The sequence below is a fragment of the Diachasma alloeum genome, unplaced genomic scaffold, assembly GCF_001412515.2.
Source record: "Diachasma alloeum isolate Michigan unplaced genomic scaffold, Dall2.0 Dall_scaffold_00301, whole genome shotgun sequence".
Taxonomy (NCBI): Eukaryota; Metazoa; Arthropoda; class Insecta; order Hymenoptera; family Braconidae; genus Diachasma; species Diachasma alloeum.
In genome coordinates, this window is record NW_021680440.1 from 965,559 (window position 1) to 993,343 (window position 27,785).

Consider the following 27,785-nt stretch of genomic DNA (forward strand, 5'->3'; position numbering starts at 1 on the left):
TGAATTGAAAAAAAATAGTATTTTCCATTTATCGTTCTCAGTTCTCGTGAGTATGGTGGGGGTAGCGAAATACTGTGGCATTCTCCGAATTTACTTCCCCTCTAATAAATTTTTTCATACATGAATTAAGTCAGTGAGAGTGAACTCTCGCAGAAATAACCTCTCTCCCAATAATTTCAATCGCGTCGTAATTCCTTCACATCTGCTCCACTGTAAAAAGCACAATCTCTCCAAAAAAAAATGAAAGCAAAGTTCAATTTTCATTTTCTCTTTACTCCTGCAAATAAAAGCCCCCGAACGAGATTAAAAATATTTTCCCTCCAAACAATTCCCCCCGCGTAAAATAATACCGTAAAATAATGAAACATGAAAAAACCATTTTCACCCGAGTCCTTGTATTTGTTGAAGTCACTATTGTTCCGCGAAATTGAAAAACGCTGAAATGCACTTCACCGAGTATGATAGAAATTTTTTTCTATCACCGAATATCGTGCACAGACGAAATGGGCGATAAGTCGAGTGCAATGGCACGAAAAATCATTCCCAATTCTGTTTGACGACATTATAGCAGCGCATTGTTGGAATGAGATGACGAGCCGCGGCGCAGGGGGGGATAAATTCGGTTATTGTCGTACTGTTACACTCTACTGATCAACTATCCCTTGATACAATGTTGCTGGCTATTCATTTATATCCATCGCATTCCCATGATGATCATCAGTTTATTTATGCACGGGAGAACAGCATGTGTGCATTAATGAATATCCGAAATTACGCCTGCACCAATTAAATCGATAATTAATCGTTGTCGATTTGCTACAACCGTTGATTTCATTCTCTATGTGATTAGCGAAATATCATGGCTGTTTCGGGCATTTGCGCGTCGAGAATAAATTTCACGTTTTGCAATTGGCGATAGCTCGAAACATCAAAAATTGAAAAGTTTGGGAATTTGTTTTTCAACATTGAAATTCTCTTTTTGAGTCTGTGCAGTCCCAGGAGACTTTTAATGCTAGATATGTTGAGTTTTATTCTAATATCGAATTTTTGTTAACATAAATATCCAATATAACTCCAATTCGATGAAAATATCCATTCATTTTATATCCGTAGATGTTCTAAATTTGATTTTTTACGACCTTTGTGAACACATTTTTTTTCTTTCGAAAAAATAAAAAAAATCATTGAATATGTCAATAAACGCACTTTTTTATTGTCAGGTTCTCCATTACAATTTGATACTGCCCCGTATCACACGCATCCATTCACTGTGCGTGATGAAACACTCCCAGGGGATTTCAAATTCGAGATATGACATATTCAATTTTATTATGAAACAAAATGTCGAATTTTATTCAAATATCTCATTTTCATGAATATAAGAATTCAACAGACCTCCAATTCGATGAAAATATCCATTCCTTTTTTATCCGTAGATGTTCTAAATTAGATTTTTTACAACCTTTGTGAAGAGATTTTTTTTGTTTCGAAGAAGTAAAAAAAATAATTGAATATGTGAATAAATGTACTTTTTCATTGCACTCACAGGCTCTCCATTATAATTTTATACCGCTCCGCATCCATTCGCAGTGCCCAATGAAACTCCATGTTTCACAATTGGCAAAATTTCGAAAAGTCAAAAATTGAAAATTTTGCAATTTGCTTTTCAACATTGCGAATATCTTCTTTGAGTCTATACCATGTATTGAATTTCGCTGCTCACTCCCTGGAGGCCTCTAATGGTAAATATATCGGATTGAATATGCATCGGGGCGGAGTGCTAAAGGGTTTCATCTTGCAGATGAAGTCATATTGAAGACGAAGAAAGGATGAAAGGGAGTCGAGAAAAATGTCAAAGAAGATGAATGGGATGAATATGAATTCCATCTGTCTAAAATATAACTCCACACATGTGCAATATTAAAACCCACGAGGTGCACAGTTACGGTGAAATGTAAATACTCCCCTGAGGCTGGAACAGTTTTAATTAACGTCGGATAGATTAATCATTGAATTATATGAATATTATAGGAGGAGAATTTTCGCGCTCATGAATAGCGCTCCCTCTTTTAATATGCTAATGCGCGAAATTATTCAGTGTTTGTGTATGTTTGTGGGAGCACTGCGTGGCATGTTTATTCGCGTATACCGCTGAATGGATTACGCGATAGCCCCGCGGTACTCGAATCCGTAGTAATGGGGAGATATCGGAAAATTTGCCCTGCTCATACGAAAATTTAACCCGTAACGAGGAACCGGCGATGACTGAATGTGGGAGGTGAGGGGCAGGGGAATCTATTGTATTCTTCTATCAGAGATCATATTTGAAGTCCTCCCCCACATCGCGCATTCGTCGAAACATTTTTATAGTCAATTTTAATGATATGACATAAATTCTAAACTCTACAAAATTCATGAAAATTCTTCGGTTTCCCGAATAATTCGAGAAAAATCTTTGAAGGTCTCCGGTTATCTGGAAAGCTGTGAAATTTTCCTAAGAATTCAAGAAATTTTTTCAGTTCTCTAGGAAATCAATTTATAACGCTCCCCTCATTTTTCAACAATCACAGATTTTAATCAGATTATTTTAAAAAGTAAAAAAAGAATTCATCGAAGATTAAAAATTATTCATTGATGTTTTACTTTTCATTCTCTTAATTCTCTTCAAGTCATTATGAATATTTATAATACATCTATGAGCACATGAACTTTAATAAATTCGATTTCTTCATTTTCACGACGAATAGATGAGCGCGCGCACAGCACAACTGAACGCGCATTACTGAAAAGCAGAAATTTTTTCTTCTCTGCAGGAGTGTAAAGTTTTTCTGGACCTACCCTTTCTAAAAATATTCGCGAGATAATCCGCGAATCTTTTTGTTCTGCTCTGAACTCACCACCTGTTCCGTTCCCACCCCTGCTCTCAACTTTTTCATTAATTCACCCCCTCATTCTTCTTACTCCTATCCGTCCGCTGAAAAACTTTGTTTCCAAGGTGATAATTACCCTTGCACCACTACCTCTTTACCATCAGTGAATGAGATAAAGTTGAAAAGCAAAAAGGCTTTGCAGGAAAATCGACGCAGTCATGAAAGGTGTTATTCGCTGGTTGAGGTTTCTTGCGGGGTTAAGAGTCCCCCCCTCCACTCCACTCTCCGTGCTCTTTCTTTGCGTCTTGCAGCGCATTTCCTCGGTAATTATCTCCCGCGTTCCTGGAAGAAATGTGGGCAAACGGGAAAAAGAATGTGGAGAAAGAAAATCGAGGGAAAGAGAGGCGGCGGGATGATGCCAGACGTGTAGTGCAGGTGCCACTCCGTGAGGGAAAACAAACGAGTGGAATGATGTTTACGAGTTCAGTACCTCTCCGTGGTGAGGTAAATGGGAGGGCTGGGATGTGGCGCCTGAAAGCCTTCAAGACATCTACGATATTGGAGAGGTCAAGAAATGTGTCAGCACTCGTTCCTNGAATAATTCGAGAAAAATCTTTGAAGGTCTCCGGTTATCTGGAAAGCTGTGAAATTTTCCTAAGAATTCAAGAAATTTTTTCAGTTCTCTAGGAAATCAATTTATAACGCTCCCCTCATTTTTCAACAATCACAGATTTTAATCAGATTATTTTAAAAAGTAAAAAAAGAATTCATCGAAGATTAAAAATTATTCATTGATGTTTTACTTTTCATTCTCTTAATTCTCTTCAAGTCATTATGAATATTTATAATACATCTATGAGCACATGAACTTTAATAAATTCGATTTCTTCATTTTCACGACGAATAGATGAGCGCGCGCACAGCACAACTGAACGCGCATTACTGAAAAGCAGAAATTTTTTCTTCTCTGCAGGAGTGTAAAGTTTTTCTGGACCTACCCTTTCTAAAAATATTCGCGAGATAATCCGCGAATCTTTTTGTTCTGCTCTGAACTCACCACCTGTTCCGTTCCCACCCCTGCTCTCAACTTTTTCATTAATTCACCCCCTCATTCTTCTTACTCCTATCCGTCCGCTGAAAAACTTTGTTTCCAAGGTGATAATTACCCTTGCACCACTACCTCTTTACCATCAGTGAATGAGATAAAGTTGAAAAGCAAAAAGGCTTTGCAGGAAAATCGACGCAGTCATGAAAGGTGTTATTCGCTGGTTGAGGTTTCTTGCGGGGTTAAGAGTCCCCCCCTCCACTCCACTCTCCGTGCTCTTTCTTTGCGTCTTGCAGCGCATTTCCTCGGTAATTATCTCCCGCGTTCCTGGAAGAAATGTGGGCAAACGGGAAAAAGAATGTGGAGAAAGAAAATCGAGGGAAAGAGAGGCGGCGGGATGATGCCAGACGTGTAGTGCAGGTGCCACTCCGTGAGGGAAAACAAACGAGTGGAATGATGTTTACGAGTTCAGTACCTCTCCGTGGTGAGGTAAATGGGAGGGCTGGGATGTGGCGCCTGAAAGCCTTCAAGACATCTACGATATTGGAGAGGTCAAGAAATGTGTCAGCACTCGTTCCTCCTCGACAATTTCATCGGAAAATGCTGTTGATAGAGCTGAGGGCTTCAACGACCTTTGAAGGTAGAAAAAGGTGAGGTCGATTGATTGCTCAAATGAAAGGAAATTGCAGCTAAAAATATTTAAAGTGGTATAAACGGAACGTGAATTTTGAAGATTGAGGGGCGGCTCACCCCGGGAAGAAAAATTAATTCTTCGTTTTTCGAGAAAAAAATGTACAAATATTTGTTTCCGCGTGAATTCTCGTTAGGAATTTGATGTTGTGTCAATTTTTTTGAAATAGAAAAGTCAACTTAACAAAAATTCGCAATGGGGAATCGTTTTCCGGCAATTTTTATAGGAATAGGAGAGAAGAAATCTGAAACGTTCAGTGAATTTTCAGGTTCATCACCGAAGGTATGAAATTGTCACGTCATTTTTCTCGAAGAAGTAAAATCTTACAGAAACTTGGCGACTTATTATGCCTCGAAAATCAAAAATTCTTGAACGTTCAACAATTTATATGAAGCTGGTGAGTTATTTCTACGTTCCGTTCCGTTAAATTTCTCAATCATTGGAGAAAAATTACGGAACGACTTGTTGTCACCACAACGGTGAGTCATCAGACGGCTAATTTTTACGGAACAAATCGTAGAATTCCCGCGGCGATTCGTACAATTTCAGTTCCGACTCGCACTTTTTACTGAATTTTACTTCGCCCGCGGATTACGTTTCGCAACGTAATTTTACGTTTCTTTCCGGAAATTTTTATTGAATTTTTCTTTCCGTGTAACAGTGTATCAGTTGAAGTCACTTTTCGTCACGGAATCAAGTTCTGTGAGCCCGGGAGTCATTGAAGCCAATTTCTCCCTCTCTCTCTCTCATTCTGTTGAAAAAACAGCTGGAAAAATTGCTGTCGCACCTCTCAATTTGATGAATGGAAAATGCGTGAAATTGAATTTCCTTTAACGATCCCGAAAGCCCCGGTGCTTACGACAACATCTTTCAAAGTCGTATGCTGATTCACCCTCTATATTCGATTCACACATAACCCGCATATCTCAGTATGGAAGTGTCGAGTTCCGCGGGTCTGACGCGCTTTGAATTTGGCTTTCCTGCAGTGACGCAGTACCATGTATACACTGGGTTGTATACAACAGTGTGCCGCGAGTAAATGAATTTAACCGGGTCCCAGAGTGAACCAGAGTGAATTATGAGAACGGAGGAAAAGAGTGATGCGATGAGCGCCGGCACTATGTCTATAGGAGAGGAAAATTCTTGGAATTTCAGCGGGCAAATTGATGAAGATTTTAATGCAATAGAGGTGTCAAGGGTGATGCATCATTTCATGTATCTTGAGAAGAGAAAAATAACTGGATATAGACTAAAAAATAAACATAGACCATCGCAATAATTTGGCGATGCACTGTTGACAATTTTTGGATTTTTTTATCACATCACAGTTCTACGGAAATTTCAGGAAATTTCGGCGTTGAGAGTTCACAATTGTCTGGAAAGTCGACGAAAACTGTGAATTTCAGTAAAATTATTGCACAAAAATCAATAAAAAATTAGGAAAATTCAGGTAAATGTTTTGATTAAAAATTCAAGGAAGTTGAAAATATTTTTTTTTATTATTTTAGAGGATTATTTTAGACTCAAGCAGTCTAAAGGGACAAAATATTTCTTTAAAATACGTCTTTTGTAGATCAGTTCTATGTAAAAAAAACTCGTTATAATCGTTTGAAAATGTCTACTTCACCCATCATTGACCTAATAACCTCGACAATGAATAATTTCACAAGGTAAATATCAAGAGATATTTTTATAAATCATCAAACTCTCCCCCAAAATAAACTGAACTAAACCTGAACCTCATTTTTGAATAATACATTAATCACCTGTGATGAACCCCCGAGGCCATAATGGTCGCAGCGAGCGCACATTAGCTCCCTAAAAACGAAACAAGACATAGGAAGTCCTCTGAATTTTGAATATCTTCGTGACTTTATGAGACACTTTACCACTCAAATTTACGACGGAACTTGTTCTCGTATTAGCGTGACAATGAGATGGCGGTGTGGGACGGGGGAGTAGGGAAAGGGCTTTTGTCGTCGGTGTTCTGTGTACAAGAGGCGTAGGCGTTGAGGCCGTCTTGCCAACTTCCTTCGTTTCAGGGGCCCCGAGGCTGTCACACCAACGGAAGTTGCCCCCCGCCCTCCCCCACCCGAGTAGCATCATGAGGATGTTACAATTATTAGTGACCGGGACTCGTTAGCACGTTTCCTTTCTTTCCTGAGTCATTCCGGTGTCAAAACTGAGACTCGTAAAACGTGAGCACCAAAAAACGCCGGATTGCTAACGACAACAGACTTATTTCCTTGAAAATCAGTCGACACGGGGAGAAAAATTCAATAAAAATTACCGGAAAAAAACGTAAAAATTACGTTTCGAAATGTAATCCGCAAGCGAAGTAAAATTCAATAAAAAGTGCGAGTCGGAACTGAAATTGTACGAATCGCCACGTAAATTCTACGATTTGTTTCGTAAAAATTGATCCGCCGTTTCATGACTCACCGCTGTGGGGACAACAAGTCGTTCCGTCATTTTTCCCCAACGATTGAGAAATTTAACGGAACGGAATTTGTGAAAAAAGGCTGAAGACAATTGATTTTCTGACAACAGAAAACTTTATTTGATTCGATTGTTCGAAGGGTAATCGCGGGATATTTAGAAGCTGACAACGGGTGAGGCTAGAAAAAATTTCAGGAAAATCTTTTCAGTTTAAATCAACAGTTGTGAAAAGACGTTTGTTTGTTCATTCTCTAGATTCTTCTTTCGTATCACTGAAATATCGTCGCACGGATGCTGTTTAATTTTCCGATTTATCAAATTCTCTCTGTTTACTCTCAGATGAAATAAAGATGAGGCAAATCAGGTGAAAAGCCAAAGCGCAAGAGCGAGAAGGGGGTTTTCCCCTTTGTGTAACGTCAAAGGTTGTTCACTGTCAATTCCTCTTTATGAATTCCTCTGTTGGCTCGCAGCGGAAAATTTAAGGGCAAAGCTAATTAATTGTGCTGGGAATTTAGGGGCCAGAATTGAATGAGGTGTATTCAGCTACTGAGCTGAATTTGTATTTGCATAGAAATTGTGGAGGAAGACGAGTTAAATGTTCATTTGTCACCGAATTTGCAAATATCTCCGGCATAAATCTCAGTAGTTTTAAATAAAAATTGTGTGAGCTCCACGAAAATTATCAATCGATTCGATTATCCCCACCACCCCACGACTCCCCTCGATTTAAAAAATATCCACCCCGACCTGGTGATCTCTAATTCACTTGACCCATATCCGTGAATTTGAATCGGTTTTACCCTGTCGCCGTTAACCACCTGCAGCTGAGGGAGGGGATTGTATATGCGTCGCTGCGGTTGAACGCGCAGTGCGACGTTTTCCCGTAATTAAGTTATTCAAATTTATTGCCCCCCTTCCGCCGTTTTCAAAAATAAAATCCAACGACGAGCAATGCCGTTGATCACATCGACATCAAGTTGAGATTTTTTCCGGAATATTGATCCCGAGGAAATGAAAGAGATAGAAATCCAATTGTCACGTCAATCGCGTCCTTCGACAGAAGAAATCCGTCAATTGATTTTGTCGCGGTCTGTCGTGATTTTTCTCTCATCCACGTGGAGAAAAAAACGGGAGGAAAATTACCAAACAAGTCGAGTAATTGTGGAGCAGAATCCATTTCTAGATCTTTTTCCCTGGAAAAATACCCTAGCGGGACTGAAGGATAGGATTTTTTTTAGATTATAATTTCGCTCGGCGATTACCTTTCCAACTTTTCTCTCCGGACACTGAGGAAACAAGTATTTTTTGAGAAGTACTTCTTTACACGGAGAGAAAAATTCAACAAGTCGTTCCGTAATTTTTCCTCAACGATTGAGAAATGTTACGGAACGGAACGTAGAAATAACTCACCAGTTTCATAAAAATTGTTGAACGTCCAAGAATTTTTGATTTTGTAGGCACAATAAGTCGGCAAGTTTCTGTAAGATTTTACTTCTTCGGGAAAAATGACGTGACAATTTCGTACTTTGTTCGGTGATGAACCTGAAAATTCACTGAACGTTTCAGATTTCTTCTCTTCCGTTCCTATAAAAACTGCCGGGAAACGACTCCCCATTGCGGATTACGTGAATTGTTCCGGAATTTTTACTGACTATTTCTCTCCGGGTCTGCAGGACAAGTACAAAATTACTTGACGAAAGTTTTTATGTTCCCAGTGCAATATATTTCACTCTTAAAAATTTTCAACTCAAAAGTTTCTTGATATAAGTAATGACGTATTTCTAAAAAAACTTTATTTTTGTCATTGCGTGGGCGGAAAAGGTGAGATCCATGGAATGTAGGCGAGATAATTAATATATTGAGATGAAATACAAGGAATTAGAGTGTTCGATGAAGCGTTCACACGGGAGTAGAGAGTAAATGAGTGAGCATCGACGTGTAGCGACCCAGTTTCAGGGCTGTCTAATTAACAGGCACATCCACCCTGTCACACGCTTGAGTTTGTTTTATTCCTAGTCAACCGTGGAATCTATCCGCCTTCGGCATATCCATGACACTTTTTTTTCTACGATATCGTCATATTTTTCTTGTTTCGAGTTGAAGAGGTGCGTAGGAAAATTTCGAAAGTCATTTCTTCCAGAATCAGCGTAATAAACACTAGTTATTTATGAAGTATTTATATCTTTTCATTCAAATAATGCAAAATCTATCATCTTTCACTCGAGTCTTTTTCGAAATAAAAAAATTCTGGAATGTTTCCAGACAAAAATGCGATTTTTCCGGAATTTTCCAGGAAATCAAAGGATTCTCTTGAATTAAACATAAAAATAAATCAGGGAATTTTCCCGTGTTGTTAAATTTTCCAGATTAAATACGCAAGATGTGTTCATGTAAAAAAATGATGAAAAAAATTAAGTTCGTGTTATTCACGAAAAAAAGAAACTGAAAGGCATTGAAATTCATGAAAAAATATATAAATTGTTGATTGCAACAAATAGTAATATTTTTACTCCCCAGGATTTCAAGCCCCGAGAAATAATAGGAAAACTGAAAATACCACGGAATTTTATTTAGCTAATGGATTTATTGATGATACTGATCAGTTTATAGGGTACTCCACGTAAATGCACGTCCCAGGGGGTATTTCGTTGCTCTTATTCTTCAGCCAAGCTCTCATTCAATTACACTACTCCCCGTCGTCGACGTTTCTGTTCATTTATCGTTTATACCTACACTAAACGGATTTTCAAGTAGCTGTTTTCATCACAACATAAATTTTCGATCAATTTTCTCATGAATATTTTTTTTGCGCCTCTCAGTTTTCTGTGCAAAGTACCCAGAGAGAAGTGGTGGATCAAACTTACCTAGAAGATCGTGGCAAATTCTACTGTACGAAAGGCGATCGAGGAGCGAAATGTAATTCAATGAAAAAATACCTGTTTGTAATTGTAATATTTAAGGATATTGGGACATGCAGTAATTGCGCGATTTTGTTTTCCTAAATATCATTCCAATTCATAATAAAACCCCGAGATTTTCGTGCTGAAAATCACTTCGGGCACCTGAATAAATCCAATTAATAAGAAAGACCCCCATAACCCAAGAACTAGTTCACAAATAAAATAAACGAGTTATGCAAGAAATAATTAAAGTATAAATCCATTCATTTTTCAATTTCAATTTTCCTCGTCGTTGTCTCCAGCGATGAAAGAAAATTTTAATAATCCTGAGTTTATAAAATAATAACCCCTTCACTATTGTCGAATCCATAATTGCGGTGATTGAACTCAAAAATTGAATAAATCTATTCATTTTTCAATTTCAATGTCGCTCGTCTTTGTCTCCAGCGGTGGAAGAAAATTTTAATGATCCTTAATTTACGGAGTTACAACCCCTTCGCCAGTCTCAGGAATATAATTGCGGTGACTGAAAATTTCATGAACTATTCGCGTCGCAACACCTCAAATAGCTCGGAGTTTCTTGAAGCGTTTATTATTTCGAATAACTCGTTCCGAGGGACGGGGGCTCTGGGGAGCATGTCTTCCCCCGTAAAACACGATATTTTAATGGGCCATCTCGGTACATCCGGTGAATATTGTGAAAGTTCACACTGCGTCAGAACTTCCGCATTGTCGGATCGTTCGGAACCCAAATTACCCACAAATTTGAGCTTTTTAGTATTAAAGTTGGATGATGCGTCAGTTTTCTTTCCTTTCTGCTCCTCCCAACTCCTAATATATTCTTATTACTACATACTATCGGGGATGATGATAGTATGAAATCAAATCATTTTACAGGGAGAGAATAACTGTAGAAAAATTATCCAGAAGTAGTAGATTATGTCATAACCCCGATGGGTCGAGGTTCGTGAGTCGTGTGAGCGAAGAACGAAATCCTGAGGGGGCGCGGCCCCCGGCGGGGGGGCTCTGCCCCCCCTCACGGAAGAAAGCCAAATACTCAAAAGAAAAACATCGAGATCGATTTTTTGCCCCCAGACGCAAGAATAACCGATAAAATCACGATGTGTGATTTTTTAGGAAAAATAGTAGATTACGTCATCAGGCGATAAACGTATAATCTGACGAATGTGATTTTATAATACTTTTATCCCCGAATACTTGTATCACTGGGAAAAAAAATAATGAAAACAATTGACCTATATTGAAAAATCTTTCGAATTACTCCAAAACTGCTGAGACGATTTTGCTGGAATTTCGCTCCAGTCTTAACTCCTTAACAAACAAATTATTCAACAAATCGGAATTTAACTTCTGTCATTCGATAGAAGGATCATTGAAGTATTTTCAGTAAAAATTTCAAAATTATTGGGGGGAAATTTTATGAAGATATTAATGAAGAGAATTTAATGTCATAATTTTTAAATTGCAGAATGGACTATGCAGATGTCACCGATCAATCATTGACAGCCCCCTCAGGACCGGCACTGACAATCGCCCGTCCGTTCGGCTACCTGTTGAAATCAAAGAGACAAGTGTGGAAGGGCAAAAAATCACCGGCAGTTGATAATCTCGGTGGCCGGTGTGCCGCCAGTACGGCGATGCGACGATGAGCCCGGTGTGCAACAAGGGTCAGCTGGTAAAGCGCATCACCCGACACCAGCGTCGTCGTGTTGCCGTTGTCATTGACATTAGTCTCGACAGTTTGTCATTAATTAATTCGCCATTGCCACTGTCACTTGTCGGTGATAACAGGGTTGAGGACGAGCGTCTACTGGTGCGGCCAACAAACGGCTGGCCATGGACCTCGAAGAGACGAGAAACGGCACCGGTGATACCGAAGAGGAATACATCAATATCTACTTCATGGTTGGGGACAGGAGGGAGACGGCGAGCTTCCGACCTGATCACGTCACCAATAAGGAACTCAGGGGTGAGTTTTTTTACTTTGCTCATGGGGTGATAGGGGAAGCGCATTCGGAGAACGCGACTGTATTCGAAAATATTTTTTTCTTCAATTCAACACTTTATTCAACTGAAGAAAAAATCTTAGCGGCGTCCCGCGTGAAATTATGTTTTTCGTAATTGATAACCCAATGTAAAAAAATTTGGATAATGACGGGGAATTGTCAGAGGCATGAATGCTATTATCTAGCTTCGACTCTCATTTTTGTCCTCCTAAACGTACACTGTCCTCGGAAGAACTGCAACCTCACGCTCGAATCCATTAGGAGCACTCCAAAAAAATGAGAGAGAAATCTCGCAGTCATCGCTGACATATGCCCTTACGACGTCCGCACACAATACATCAAAATCAAGCCCTCCTGATGTAGGCGGGGGAGAATCATGACCCAATGATTCAATACCCCAATGTCTACCCGTAGTTTCTCAAATCGTTTGGAAATCACTCAGTCCAATGGAGGGAAAGGAATACATGAGGCCTTCGGATGATTGAGAGGGGAATCGATGCATCGGATGTTTATTTCATCGAAATAATTTAACAATTCTGGAATCGTCATCCCAAAAAGACTTTCAGAAGTCATCGGAAGATATTCTCGGCCGGAATTTATCAAGAAATTTTTATTTCTTTTATTCTATTTCATTTTTCACCAACAGAATGATTTTTAAATATTTAGCGTCAATCACAATTAGCTGTTCTATAAATCAGCAATCAGTTATAGAAAAATTCAGACCGCAACCTGCTAATATAGTTTTTTGGCTTTCCTGTAAAATCACATAAAATCGCATAAAATCATAAAAATTTTCTCCCAGGCCTCAACTCAATCCCCTTTCATACGTCTCTTTCATTTCCAATGGTCAACTGCTGACTCGCGTCTACATCTGGCCCCAGCGTGTACCTCCACTAAAGCTTTTCAGCCGTTCAACAGGGGTCACTTTTCTCTGAAAAAATTTTTATTGAATCCACGAGGGTACATGTTCCACTCGTCCCCTCTCTTTCAGCGTTTTTTCGCAACTTATTCAGCTTCTTCTCTCATCCACTTACTTTCGCCTCCGACATGCTGGGCGATGTGAGGTTGTCCTCTCCCTCTTCATGGCCCTCTGATGTGCGATAATCGGGTCACGAGGGTTTCGGAGATGAAAGCAGATTTTCTTTGCTTTTTTCAGCGGTTTTTTTTCATCTACTTTGTTTGAGTGCCGTGGAGAGAGGAAAACCAATGATTTTTTTATTGCTGGGGGAATTTATTGCGGGCTGATCTTGGATCTTCAATTTGTGCAAACAATCTGTTCTGCATAAATCATTAATAAAACACGAATTCGAATTATTTTTCAACAAATATTTTTTAGATAAAAACGATGAAAGGATGTAATATGATTTGATATATACCAATTTATTAGAATAATATATATTTTTTTCATAACATATATTAAACAATACGATAATGAGCAGTAATAATGATGATTAATAGTTAATTTATAATAATTTTCATAGAAGAAATTCTTCAAATTTTTCGTCTTAGGTCTGTATTCAATCATTTCGGTAATTAAATGTTCTGAATTCACTCAATTATGAACAGAAAAACAATTTCCCACTTGTTTCTCTTTAAAATCAACACCAATTTATTCTTGAAAAACGATTCCAGAGTAAAGAAAGACAAATAGTTGAGTTTTTCCGTCGCAAAACTCAAGTTTCATCATTTTGTCCCCATCTTTTGCAAGCACTCCTCCCTATTTACTTTAATTTTCCCCACAGTGTATCCTGTAATAACCCAATAACCGCACCTCAAGTGGTCACCCGGTTGAGTGCGTTATTGCAGCCCTTGTAGAAACACCGGAGGTCGTTCCATAATGGGCAATGTCAAGTGTTTTCTTTTTAATATGACTATCAGGTGGTAAACATGGGTCACCTCGGCGAGAGGTCGAGCAGTATTACAACGATATTTCATTAGAGCTACCCTCTATTATTGGCAGAACCATAAAAAACCACTGTACCCATGGGTTTTCTCGTTTCTCCAATCAGCCGATATTTCCAGTTGAAATTAATATCTGAAAGCATTAGAGACATTAAATATTACTTGGTGAGACCTTCATATGTGAAGCAGCAGACGTTTGCATTAATTTAAATGTTTTGTTCGATACTCATTATCAAATTCGAGAGATAAAACAATTTCAGGAGATTGTATAATATAAGGGATAAAATTATTTATTGTCATAATTGAATTGGCAATAATGGATTACTTACTCACTTAATTTTAAACACGGAAAAAAATATACTTGAATCAAGTAGGGGACGATGGGGTAAAAATCGACACTTTTTACTTTTTTTCAAATGCTAATGCCTTATGGAATTCTTAATGGAACTGTATCATTTTTTTTCAATAGAAAGGGCAATTCTTCCCCCTTGTGATGAGCCTAGAAGCTCAATTGATAAATATATTTATCAGTTATGAATATTTTTAAAAAAAGTGAAAAGTGTCCATTTTACCCCACCTTCCCCTATATTTTTTCAAGTATATCTTTCGGAGAAATGAACAACAACTTAATAACCACATTAGGAAGGAAAAAATAGAAGCGAGTAGTTGAAATTTCGGAGAACAATATTGGTCCCACAATTGCCATGTCGATCGATAATCAAGTAATGAAACACTGAGAAAAATTATCTAAAATGCGGATACCGGATATCTCCGAATACTTTAAGTTCATATTCTTCTCCACATTGCCATGGTGACGCAACAATTGCCGCCCTCAGGCATGTACGGTCAGAGTCAGGTATGGAAGTGGGTGTCGCTGCCCTGTACGTCTGTGTGAACGAATCCCTCGGAATCGATGGACGTGGCGCGCAGCGTTAATATTCTCAACTCACCCCGAAAGATTCCATTAGAGCGACTCTACGGGTTGTTGACCCCTCCCTATCAGTGATAGACATATCAATCACTCACAATTACCGTTAAATTGTGAAGCTGTCAATTTTTAACATAAATCTTAACATAAATCATAGTATTATCAATTTTTTTTTCAGCATTAATCGAAAAACTTAGCTAATAATAAATATAGTTAAACTTTGAACAATATAGCGAGATAATCCTTTTTAATATTGCCAAGATCTAATATTATTGCTATTCCTGGTACGCATTCGCATTGGGACGACAAATTACATTAAATTACATTAAATGAAAAAAAATTTTGTCTGAATTTTCCGTGCCAATTTCCGCAAATTTTTATCGTGTTCCAATTCGACGGAAATTTCAAGAAATCTGGTCATTGAAAATTCAGAATCTCGTGGAAAAATCGAATAGAACTGTTCACTTCCGTTCCGTTTTTCCCTGATAATGACTAGAAAACCAGAAGATTCTGGAATTTCACTGATTTTCAGTGAAACCTGAAATTTTATTTTTTTTCTAACAGTATAGTAATTTATAATTTTATATTCTCTCCGTGTACGCCTCGATTTTACCGCCAAAAATAGAATGTATTCCGTACTTTTCTGAGTATTATTATTCATTCAGTGATTTATTATTTTATATTCTCTCCGTGTACGCCTCGATTTTAGCGCAAAAACCAGAATGTATTCCGTACTTTTCTGAATATTATTTTTTTCAGTCTGCGCTTGAGGGAAGATTCAGAGTGATGGCTTTCACGTATCGATCCCATTGTATCGCAAAATACCCGCGTTCCCTCCATTTTCCCTCTTTTTCCAAGCGCCGGTCGCTATGAATATGCACATCCTGTAATTCCCCGGCTGTATGTACCTAAAGTCCCTCCGGCAATTTCGAAATTCGGCGGGACTGTATGCGATGGGAATCGGCAGTGCGACGTAGAGTGGCTTTTGGCCCTCAATTTCCCGTTTTTTACCATCATCCAGCGTTCCCTCCAACCCGAGTCAAGGTATCGCCTGATATTCTCGGTCCCAGTGGTCCTGTTTTGGCTGTTGTTTCTTGGTTTATTCACAGGCGCATCATAAAGTTCGGACGAACTATTCCCCAGCGGCATTGCAGTCCTTTTTCACTCAATGAACTTCAGAATAAAACGAAACAGTTGTGAATAACGGGAACGATTAATTGAATAAACTACAAAATGAGTGATGTGGAGAAGTTTAACCAGAAAATGTCAGAAAAACTTTCTGTAGCGGATTAAATTTCCGGGGAAAAGAGTTTGCGTGCGGTTGAAAAGTTTTATTTGAATTTTCTGGGTAAAATCTGCGGAGTTGTTAGCAAGTGACATTTCCAATAAAATTGTAGGACGTTGCGTCATGGAGAAATTCCATATTCCATTAATTTTCCAATTTAATGAGAATATTAATGAGAGTTAATAATTTTAGTTCAATTTCCCGTGGAAATTTCGGAGAAATTCGGCCTTAAGAATTCAGAATTTGATGGAAGAATTAAAATTTTTAGCTGAAATTGACAATAAATTTCTGTGAAATCGTTGAGAAATTACAGTTCCACTGAGATTTCACGAAATTTTGAGTCATGTGGAGAAGTTTAACCAGAAAATGTCAGAAAAAACTGAAGAGTTGTTAACAAGTGAAATTTCCAATACAAATTTTAGGAAGTTGCGTCATGGTGATGCAAATAAAAGCAAACAGACTAAATAAATTGCTGAGCATTTATTTTTACCCGAGAAAAGATAGAAAACAATGAGCCGATGTGGGCGACCAATAATTGGTCATCAGCAGTGCCGGGATCGAGTTATTATTGGTACGAAATTGCAGATGTCGTCGGGTAAACAAGAGCAAAAATAAACCTTCATTGCAGCGAGTTGAGACTCCCAGCCCTCGGGGATTAGAGCCCTCCACTATTTTCCCTTAAAAAGCCACAATAAAAAAATCGAAAAAAAGTGTACAGCAAAAAAAACTGGATGACACTTTTATTCTGTCCCTCCGTTTTTTCCACTGCGTTTTTTCCACTGCGGTTGTGCATAATCCAAAAATAAAAAAAAAACGGCACCGGCAAGACTGCACCGCGGCGGAAAAAAATTTCATTATATCCACGCTGAGGTGAGCTTATTTATCCCACCATTTGTCCTCTCTTCGTGTTACTGGATGCAACTGACAAAAAATATCTTTCATTCATTCCGTTTCAAAACAAAATGTTCATCAATCTTTCAACAAGTTCATCAATTATTGAAAATTGCTATTTAAAACTGTTCGATTCACACTAATTCCATTCCATTCACAATAATTACAATAATTCAATTCTGTGAACTCCAATTGTGAATTCTATGTTAACGCGATGCATCAGGCAGAACTCTCAGAGTTCCAATTAATTATACTGAATTGTTCATAAATATGCTTATAATTTATCTACTGAAATGAATGTGAGGATGATGCAGGAAGAAAAAAATGTGAATAAAATTATGCATCATTCATAACTAGATAAATCATATTTCTGGGTATGATGGACGTATCCCATGTACTTCATGATGATATACACACACAGTTGGCCACCGCAGAGCAATGATATTGGCCTCAACAAAATAATGAATAAATTGAGCTGGTCCAGCAATAAAAAACTGTAATCGTGCATCGTACACCCATGATTCACGTACCATTATTCCATTAGAGCCAATGAAAGCACCGGACAAGATACAACATGAGGAGGAGTTAGTTGGGACTCTAGAGAGTCTCTGGATAGTTTTTCTACTCGGCTTTTTCTCGTCATCAATTATCCGAGAAAATACTGTACTCTTTTCACTGGACTCTCGTGAAATTCCAGACTCGTTCCATATTTTTCCAATCAATCTAGGCATTACTGGTCACCAGAGTCAGTGAGAAAAGGAATTCATAATGATTTTTCTGGGAGCTATGAAACCACTAAAGTCCGATTGTGGCCCGATTAACACACCCTTAAGGTGTTTCTGCATCATTGAGATGCTCTCGCGACAATTCAACATTTAATTAAATAGACATGAAAAATTTATTTGTCCCCCCGTTTCACGACTTCACTGCAAGTTTTACTCAAAATTCATAGCTCAATTTCAAGGCCGACCGACGTGCTGCAGCACAAGTGTCTTCCCGGCGCCAATGACGACAAAAACCCGAAGGCCAAGACCCATTCACATCCCCCTAAGCCTAGATGTTACGGTTAATTACTGCAATTCTCCTGGACATAACAATCGATCGAAACCTTCTCAGGGCACGACCGTATGTTTGTTTCTCGCTCGTTTGTTGTCACTGACACGAGAACCTCGTAAATATGCCCACTGGAGCCAGAACGCCGCTCCTAGTCTTGAGTATTGAATCGATTTGGAATAGAATTCACTCGGTAAACTTCAAGTTAAATGAACAATTGCTGTTTACGACCTGCATTGGAAGGATTTAGTGGATTATTCAATTTCTTGGAGACAAATTTCAACATGCATCATCGACAAAATGAATTTATCGATTTTATGACTGAACAGCGAGACGAAATGAACTTGTGGGGGGAAATTGTTAGAAAATAGGACTGAGGGAAATTGATACACTATTAAAAGCAAGTTGAAATCTCGATTTTTTTTTTAGCACAAGCAAGACTTGTTTGAGAACTTTGTCGATTTTCTCTCAGTGTAGAGCGCGTATAAGAATTTTGATGGAAAAATAGAAAGACAGGAATATCTCCAAAACTTTGTACGAATTATTCAACCCTATCGGTACATTCTAATGAAGAATTAACAAAAAAATGTTGAAAAAACGTAAATTCAATTGTTGAAAAACGAAAATTCATCTCCAATCTTTCTCTTTCGTTTGAAATTCCAGTGAAATCTGAATCACCCCTTGATTCCACGCGCAGAATTCAGATGGAAGACCCCCAAACTTTCCCCCAGGAACAGAGAATATCCTGAGCGTTCCAAAATGTTGGTAAAGTTTTTCAATCAAACATACGTAAACGTCGGCGCTTAGCAGCACACTTTAGGAAATAATTCGCATCCCCCAGTGTGAGTATTAACTCGCATATAAATTGCTGTTTAAGGGCTTATGCGGAGCTTCAGTTGCACGGCCTCGTGTGAGGGATAACGTAGGAACAAAAGGGAAGACATCAAAAGAACAGTTTTTTGCTCAAACGATCACTTTACATTCGATTTCTATTGGGATTGTAAAGCACTGAAAGATGAGTCACGTTTAGTTATTGGCCCCGAGGGGATAGAGCACGTAATTCCGCACTTATTCGAGAATAATTACCAATAATTCTGCAGCTTGAAGTAGGGCAAACACCCGGGGCGACATGATATGCGCGTTTGGACGGTCCCTTTGGTGCGATTAAACATGATGCAACTATTTGGAAACAAAAATCAACAACTGACTTTAAATATCCGGACCATTTCACTCAAATTATTTGATCCGTATTTGACTCACTGTTCATGTTTGAGTTCGCAGATAAAAAAGTTCAAGGTTTAACCCGGGAAATTTCCCGTAGATTTATTGTAAATTATCAAAAAAGGATTTTTTTGTGCCAAACATGCAGAGAGTGCGCCAGAATGAAAAATATTTGTTGATAAATTTTCCTTTATATGAGATATTTTCATCCTGAAAAGGCACCGTCTGGTGTGAATGAGCCTTTTGAGCCAAATATTTCGTTGCTGTCGAAAGCAGAACAATTATTCATATTTGAGACTTTCAAATTCGAACCAAATTCTTTTTTGGCAATTTTCAACTAGCGATTTTGTTGGCCCAAACAAGACTTGTTTGACAACTTGTTCTTTTTTCTCTCACTCTCAGTGGAGTTAAAATTATCTAATTTCCCCGACTCCAATGAATTTAAACTTTCCCTTTCACTTCGATAAGATGTCGAATTGATTTGATCGGCAAGTGGTGCCAGTGCAATTATTTTGACAAGAAATATTTTTCCTCCACCCTGACACGACTCGAATTAACGCAACGAGAAAAATCGATTACGAGTGGTTTCTTCCGACCTGTTTGCAAAAGTGGAAGAGTATACAGAGGACAAAAGTAGAGAAAAAAAGGGAGTCAGAGGAGAAATGACTGGGTGACGCGGCAGAGGGGATCAATATGTTTGTTAAGTAAACTGGAGTTGCTGTTCATCCACCAGGGGAAAATCGATGGGGAATCTTGGTGTAATGATTCTCATCAGGAAACTCATTACTCCAAGACCGTCGGCCAGCACTTCTCGGCTCTCCTCGTCTTATCACATCGGGCGAATGTTTTTTCATTTGCCTTTATATTTTTATTTCTCCGCATTTTTCTCTGCCCCGGAGTGCTCGACTAAACTTAATGACTCTTTCATTTATTTTTGTTTCACCAAAGCGTTCTCGGGATTTTTCAACAATCAATGTTGATGCACAAATTCGTTTCGCAGGGAGGTGAGACTCAACGGTCCGCAATGGTACACATTATACCATGGAAAATCGTAACAAATGCAAATTACGGGTAATGGCTTTTACCCGGTGCTCACATTTGCGTTCTATCCTCGGGGGATGAATTATAAGTTTTTTGCTCTGATTGGTGGAAAATCACCCATTCTCCTAGGCTATCTGGGATTTTGCATAGGGATTTTGAAAAAATCACAGAATGTACAAACAAAAATCATCAATTGAATTAGCAATTGCGGCAAATTCAACATTACTCCAACATTGCTTTAACGTTGACAGCCAGCATTGTCCCAACATTGGAATTGTTTACGTTTCCCTGAATATCGGTTTCCAAAAATTTTTTTCATCACTTGTGCGCAAAGTGGAATTTTACGTACGTGGAACCTGCGTTCATTGAATTACTTTCTCACTACTGTTCCTTTATTTTTCAAATAAAAGCGGGTGGAGCTCAAAGTGAAGGGAGCCTCGAGGATCACAAAAAAATAATGGACACCTGCGTTCTTTGTAAGGCATCGAGTACATCAACTGGTCCCTTTTCACAGTTCCCCAGTATTGAATTGCACGGGGATTCCCCTAGTTTTATGAAAAAAGTCTTTGTACGGAGGAAGTCACTTGAAAACCTTTCACTCAGTGTTGACGATGAATACACAAGTCCATGTAATCCAGATGTTTTCCTTTGTCACTTTCATCGCTTTCATTTGGTGAATAAACAAATAAAATCTATCGCCAATGACGAAATATTATTCTCGTTCCCTTTAGTAAAATGAAAAATTGAATATGTGCACTGTTGAAAATTAAATTTATATTTCTCCATTGATAATTAGAGAAATATAAATATGTATCTCTCCATTGATAATTAGAGAAATGTAAATTTCTCTAATTGGTGTTTTGAAAATTGCTGAAAATTGTTTCTTAATCGATTGAAAATGGAATTGTATGTAATGTTCAATTCTCACGATGAGTTTGGAAAAATTTACTGAACGCTTTTGTTTGAAATTGAAGTCAACCTCGCAACATCGAAAATTCAGATGATGTTGTGACTGAAATTTCAAGAGACTTCTAACAGCGTGAGAGAAAAACAGACTTATCAAACAAGTTTTACATGTGCCAAACAAGCGTGCGAAGAGATTGAAAATGTTTATTGGAAAAATAGATTTGGTGTTTTCAAAAAAATTTTATTCTCTGGGGAAGCTTATTTGCGCTTCGGAAAACGTAAAAAACGAATTGTTAGAGGTAATTTACGTTTAGGTTTTTCTGCCGTTCCTCCCGTCTGACCAAACCCTGAATTTTCTACTGATCCCCTACCACCACATGACATCACACTGAATCCCCCAACATAGAAATACAATAGAATCGACGACCAAATACCACTATTTTCCCCTTCATTGCCTGTGTGTCATCCTCTCAAATCCCCATCCACCTCCTCCTCATTCATCCCTCCACCACCTCCCTCGCTATTATTCAAGTCTTTTCATATTGGTTGGGAAAATATACGACGAAGATTATGGTGGGTTTCGTCGCCCAATTAAATGAAAATTGAATCAATCTCGTTTGCAGATTCACGAGAACGACAGTTCTAAAAATGGGGGAAATGCACGCTGTTACACTGTTGGAAAAAAATGGAAATTTCATGGAAAATTTGATAATAATTCTCCCAAGGAAGACATTGAATTCGATTTAAGAGGAAAAAAATGATGAATTTTCAGATTTCACTGAAAATCGCAGCATGAAAACAAAAATTCCCCTGCTTACTTGAATTTATAAATAAATAAAAATTTTAGACTACATTTACCTGAAATTCCTAATTTCTATTAATTTTCATGGAATAATTGAACTAAAATTTACACTTCTCATTGAAATTTCAATGAAACTCCCTCATAAAAATGAAAAATGAAAATTTCCAACGAGTGTTCCCCCTTTCCCTTCACCCACGGTCCCAATAATCGATTCCTCATTCGTTCCCTCATTCATCAATCACTTCGATCGAGCCACGCTTAAACGAATAGGAAGCTCTCCCCCCAGATAAACGATAAAAAGTGGAATGTTCATCGTGAGACGTCGAGCTTCGCTATAACCCCGAAACAAGAATGTGGAGTGGGTTCCCCAATATTCTGGCAATCGCGAAGTGAAAAGAAACACTAAACCGCGGCCATCAAGGTCACCCGGCTGTTCTCCCCAGCCTTTCCATCCGCCCCCTCCCCATCTTCATAATTTTCCTCTCGCATTTCACTCCGACGGAAAATCCTCCGCTCGCGAAACGGCGGCTCGAGTGAATCTGGAACATTTCCATTCACTTAGCGATGGAAATGCTCCTGCAGTGGATGTACAAATAATAATTATTGTGCATCAGGTAGGTTGGACGGCCGGTGGTGGGGGAGAGTCGGGTGGGGGTATCCGAGGCGCAAATAGCCGACAATTGTAGATAATTAGCGAGTCACGTTCGAGTGAAACGCGCGGGGGCGTTGAATTTCCGTCGAGCTTATTGTGCACTTCGGGTGATCGTTGCAGTGTCGGTGAATGGGTAAAAACAGGGATCACAGGGCGCGAGGGGTTGAGGCCTTTGAGGTACAACGAGTGGGTCTGGTGACGCTGAATGATTGATGTGCTTTCCCTATCAAAGGTATTGTGTATAAAGCATGTACACATGGGGTAGGGGAGACCGGGGCATAGTGGGGTACATAAAAAAGAGGCCAAAATTGTGAACTTCAAGGGGTCAATCAGGGATCAATAAAAAGTCAGAAAAAGCTAAAAAAACTAGAATAATACTGAGGAAAATTTTCTTTCAAGTGGAAGAACTTTTTATTGTGATTTTATTTAACTTTTATTGAAAATCAATGCATACTCCGTTGGAAATCGCCAACACCAATATTATCACCAAATCATCATCATCATCATCACGTATGCGTTTTCCCTATCAAACATTTAGGAACGAACGTGTGACATCTCTTCTTTATGCAAAAATATTCTTTATTTTTTTGTTCCAGATCTTTTTAGAAACGCTGCAGAGGCGGGACCCCTGGATATCGTGAAGCTTCGTAAGGACGATAAACTGCTCAATATTTCGCCGCATCTACCAGCGAATACACCAGACCAGCCGTACATACTGCAGGTGAGCTTTGAATTTAAACAAAAAAATGAAAAAAAAATCCAGGGGAGGAGGGAAAAATCCCGGCTTTCTTCCACCTCTCGGGAGTTCTGCTGATCAGGTATTCCTGTCATAAGCCGTACAGTAGTCATCCAGCTGGCAGATAACTCTGCGCTTGAAACTATTAAATATATCGGGGAGGAGGTGGGAGTCTCTGTCGGTGGACCAGATGCTGATATTCTGGGCACGTCGGGGTGTGCTTGCGAGCATTGAAACGTGGGCGAGCGCGTGGAGCAGTCGAGGAGAATGAACGTACCTGGTCTCATGGGATTTCACGAATCCCTCGATACTGCCGGTTATTTTCACGTTCAACAATGCTCTTTCACGTTCCGCAGTTATAGACCCCAGTAAAATCGAAGCAATTACTTAAAAATAATCATAGAATCGAGGAGAAAATTTTCAGGAGCTCAAGCTGATTCATTGAATTCAACATTGCCCCACGTTAAATTTTTTTCCCTCGCCCTAAATATTCCCTGATGAGTCAAGCCCAGAGTTAACTTCGAATTTGATCTAACAGGGTCGGGTTCAAAATAAATGTTTTCAACAACAGGTGATGCAATCAATCTCATGATCGAACTCAAGATGACATTGGAAAGAATATTTCAAATAAAAATTGAATTTATTTAAACAATTTAATAGTGAAGTGGTAAACGGAGATAAGTCGACCCATCTCCTAGTTAAGTTTTTGAGGAATATTTCCGGATCTAAGGGAGATAGCGAAATTTTCGTATCTACATTTGTTGTAGCACTCAATCTGCCCCACAAAAAAGGTTATGACAAAAATTTCGCTATCTTCCTTAGATTCCGAGATATTGATTGAAAACTGGTCAATAGTCAAAATTGACTCATCTCCTTTTACCATTTCGCTACTGAATTAGTTTTTCAACTTTCGAAAAACGATCATTTTTACAACCTTAAGTGCATACATACATCCAGACGTGGTCTAACAATAGCATATTTGAACTCCCGAGGCCAAAATTACACTGACGCAAAAAAGGGAAATTCGGATTTGCTTGCAGTGGAAAGCAAAAACAAAATAAAACGTGTTATTACTGACAATTAATGTTCCAGATTGTCGGAGCCCATCCGGGATCATCAGGCATGATAGAGGCAGACCTCCTAAGAGAGCTTGAGACACGCATCTCAGCAATGGAACGTGAACTCCGGGTTCACCACTGGACGGAACTATCAGAGCCGTCAGTGGCATCCCTGAAGGAGCTCAAACATCAAATGGATGCGTTTCGGGCTAAACTCGAAACGACGGAGCATCTCAGCTGGCTCGGTAAGTCCTTCCCGGTCTTAAGGTTTATATAGCATGCACTTCAATAATGCCTTCTATACCCGGCCTGCCCATCCCATTCCTGTTTGGATACTGAGATAATAGACTGAGAGATATTGAAACATTTCGAATTTATGATGCGATATTGATACGAGGGGAATGGAAATATCCCTGTGTGAGTAATGCTCGGGGTTTTAGGCTTTATTCAATATATTATTCAGTGGTTTCAATATCGCGTCGACATTTTTCATGGAATATTCAGGATATTGGAGTGTTTCGTATTTCTGGTGATGAGTGGGTCAATGTGGATTTTCAATCGTGAAATGTCAGGCGTTTTTTTCTTTCCCAAAAAATTCTCTATACCAAATTTTCTTTTGACGTTTTCCTGTGAATCCAATAGTTTCCTGGATGTTTACAAATTGAAATGGAAATCCTATTCTACCTCTCCACAAAAAAATTTCTGTCCGTAAAAAAATTCATTTCTATCATATGTTTAAGCATGAAAATTTTGCGGATTAATTCTCACTTCTTCCAAGAAGTTCTGAAGTGAACAAATGTTTGTGGATTCAAGAGTTTTTTTCCACTGAAACCCGGAAATTTCTGACCAAATATGTGCACAAGCAGTTATCCCCCCGGTCTTTGTCTTATCAATTAACGGACAATAAATGTAATGGAAAAGTAAAAGATATTGCAATTGAATTCAACTGGATCCACTGCATTCAAGACGAATGACAGATATACGATCGCGCAAATATCGTCGACTGCCAGAAATCCGCGTGGCCACTGAATAAATATTTACACTCCTGTGCTTGCGCTATTCCTATGCCAGTGGAACTAGCCAAGAGCTTGGCTCAACTCATTTATGATTTTTTCCCACGTTATTTGACTTCTTCGGGAAATCGGGGGTAAATGAAATATATCGAAACCTTCACCTTCTATTCGTAAATTCGGAATGATTCCGCGGATATATTTGGAGGGAAGAGGCTCAGGGGATTTAGTCGGTAGATATTTCTTGTAGGTCATTTCATGCTTTGTGGAAAATGACATCTTATTGACATTTTTCTGTGGCGTCAGTCATTACCAGAATAATTGTCCCTTCAACAAAATTTTTCTTATCAAACCCCAATTTCGGAATTATTGAATTTTTTTTATAGCGAATCATAAAAAACGTAAAAAAATTTTTTTTATTGAAAATTCAATTCTCTACAAAAGAATTATTTGAGTTTTTTTTTCTAAACTCAATAGTTTTGGAGATTTGTCAAATAAAAGGGATTAATTTTCTTTTAACTCATCTGTTTATTCATTTTATAAATTTAGTTTCTGACAAAAGAATATTTCAAGAGTTCTAAAAAATGGAGGCACCGCTGAATATAAAGTTTCCCTCGTCATCCAGACTAAATTCCCTCATTCTTTATGCCCAGGATTTTATAAAAAACTACCTGGACCAGTGTCCTCAGAGGCATGCAGGAGATTGCAGTACCGACGGAAGAGCGACACCATGAAACGTCAAGTGCGCGATGAGTTTCTCAAGATCTGGTGAGTTTTTCCATTTCCATGTACATCAAAGAAGACGAGAAATATACTCAACATCATTTCCGGGGATAAAATTAACTCTCGGAGTATTTCTTGGGCACCTGGATCGTAACTCGAGATATATTAAATTGGCACGAGTAGAAAAATCTCCATCTTATTCACAAAATTGGATTTCGTTACTTCTTTATTGCTGTTTCACTTTGTATTTACAGTACAGAAAAATTCTGTCTCAAACTGCGGGAAAAATCAAAAAATTTTCACAGAAATTTCAGAAAATTTCTTCATAGTTTATTAAAAAAATGAATAGGAATACTGGACGAATTCGCTGTCCAATACGCGATAACTTCTACACTGACGATAAAAAAATTATGAACTAAAGTTTAATAATAATCTTGCGCTTTCACAAAAAGTTCAGAATTTGCGTTAAAAATTATCTCGATAAACGAGAGGTTTGAGCACACGACATCGAATTTCACCTGAGACGTTAAATTTCCCAGAACTTTTTCCTAATTAGTGAAATTCTATTTTTTCTCAACAATCCAGCTTAATAATTCATTAAATTATGATGGGCTCCATTCCCGAATGGATATATTCAAACTCAACATTCGAAATCAACAGATTTATAATTTTTCTATAGAAACTGTTAAATTTATTTCACTATATTCCTAATTATTTCCACTGTTATTGTTTCTCATGATAAAATCCAAGAAAAAAAAACTTATAAAAATCATGCCCAAGAGTAAGAACACAAAAAATGGAATAAATTATACAGAAAAATCGACATCTATTTAAAAAAGCGGGGGGTCGTTGCATAATTTTCAACAGAATTCGTGCAAAAATCAAATAGAATCTGGCAATAGAATGCTTATAGAACTCCAATAGAATTCTTTACAGAAAGCGTTAGGTTGTTCTCTGAAATTTTTGACACGTATTACACATCGACTTGATGAAAAATTCATCGCTAATACCACAGCGACTTTCGAAAACTTTCGTGACCTGCCCCAGTCCCAGGGGACTTCCCCGAATTATCTCCCATCACGGGATCTCAGCACGCATTCGTATGGCAAGTCAATGTGTATCCCAAACGGGCCATTTAGTGCGGCAAATCATAGAGATCTTTTCCTGATCCAGTCGAAACCCTTCTGTGATAATTGAATAGCCACGGAACACGCTCATTTTCTCCCCAAATTCATTCAATCCAATTGGGAGGATTTAATTTACCTCTGGATTGAAAAGAACCTGAGTGAATTCAGTTTCAAAGGTTAGGAGAGCGGTGGGGGATACTCCGTGTCCATTGGATGATTCATCGGGTGAGGTTGGGTATTACGGTGGCTCAGAGTGATCGAGGAGTTTCAACTGGGTACGGCAAAATATACCCTTCGATATACCTAAGATGAATTGAGCATAAACTTTGATTGATCCCTGTACTACTGGTCTCTCAGGACAAAATAAATTGTGGATGAATCGAGTGTTTGTTGCAGTAATGGGAGCTATCGTTCATGATTTATTGAATTGTTTCATTGAGGTGTTTCTTCTGTGTCTCCGAGGGGGGGGGGGGGGGAA

At 38.5% G+C, this 27,785-nt stretch overlaps 1 protein-coding gene across 1 annotated transcript in view; it reads left to right on the forward strand.

The window, feature by feature from the left end:
• Positions 1 to 11,752: 11,752 nt before the first annotated feature.
• The window catches only part of LOC107039539, a 35,184-nt gene continuing 19,151 nt past the window's right edge, over positions 11,753 to 27,785 (forward strand). The window contains exons 1-4 of the mRNA XM_015259191.1: positions 11,753 to 11,935; positions 23,250 to 23,374; positions 24,482 to 24,692; positions 26,111 to 26,225. Coding sequence (XP_015114677.1) covers positions 11,803 to 11,935; positions 23,250 to 23,374; positions 24,482 to 24,692; positions 26,111 to 26,225 — 584 coding nt within the window. The 5' untranslated portion in view covers positions 11,753 to 11,802. The remainder of the gene's footprint in view (positions 11,936 to 23,249; positions 23,375 to 24,481; positions 24,693 to 26,110; positions 26,226 to 27,785) is intronic.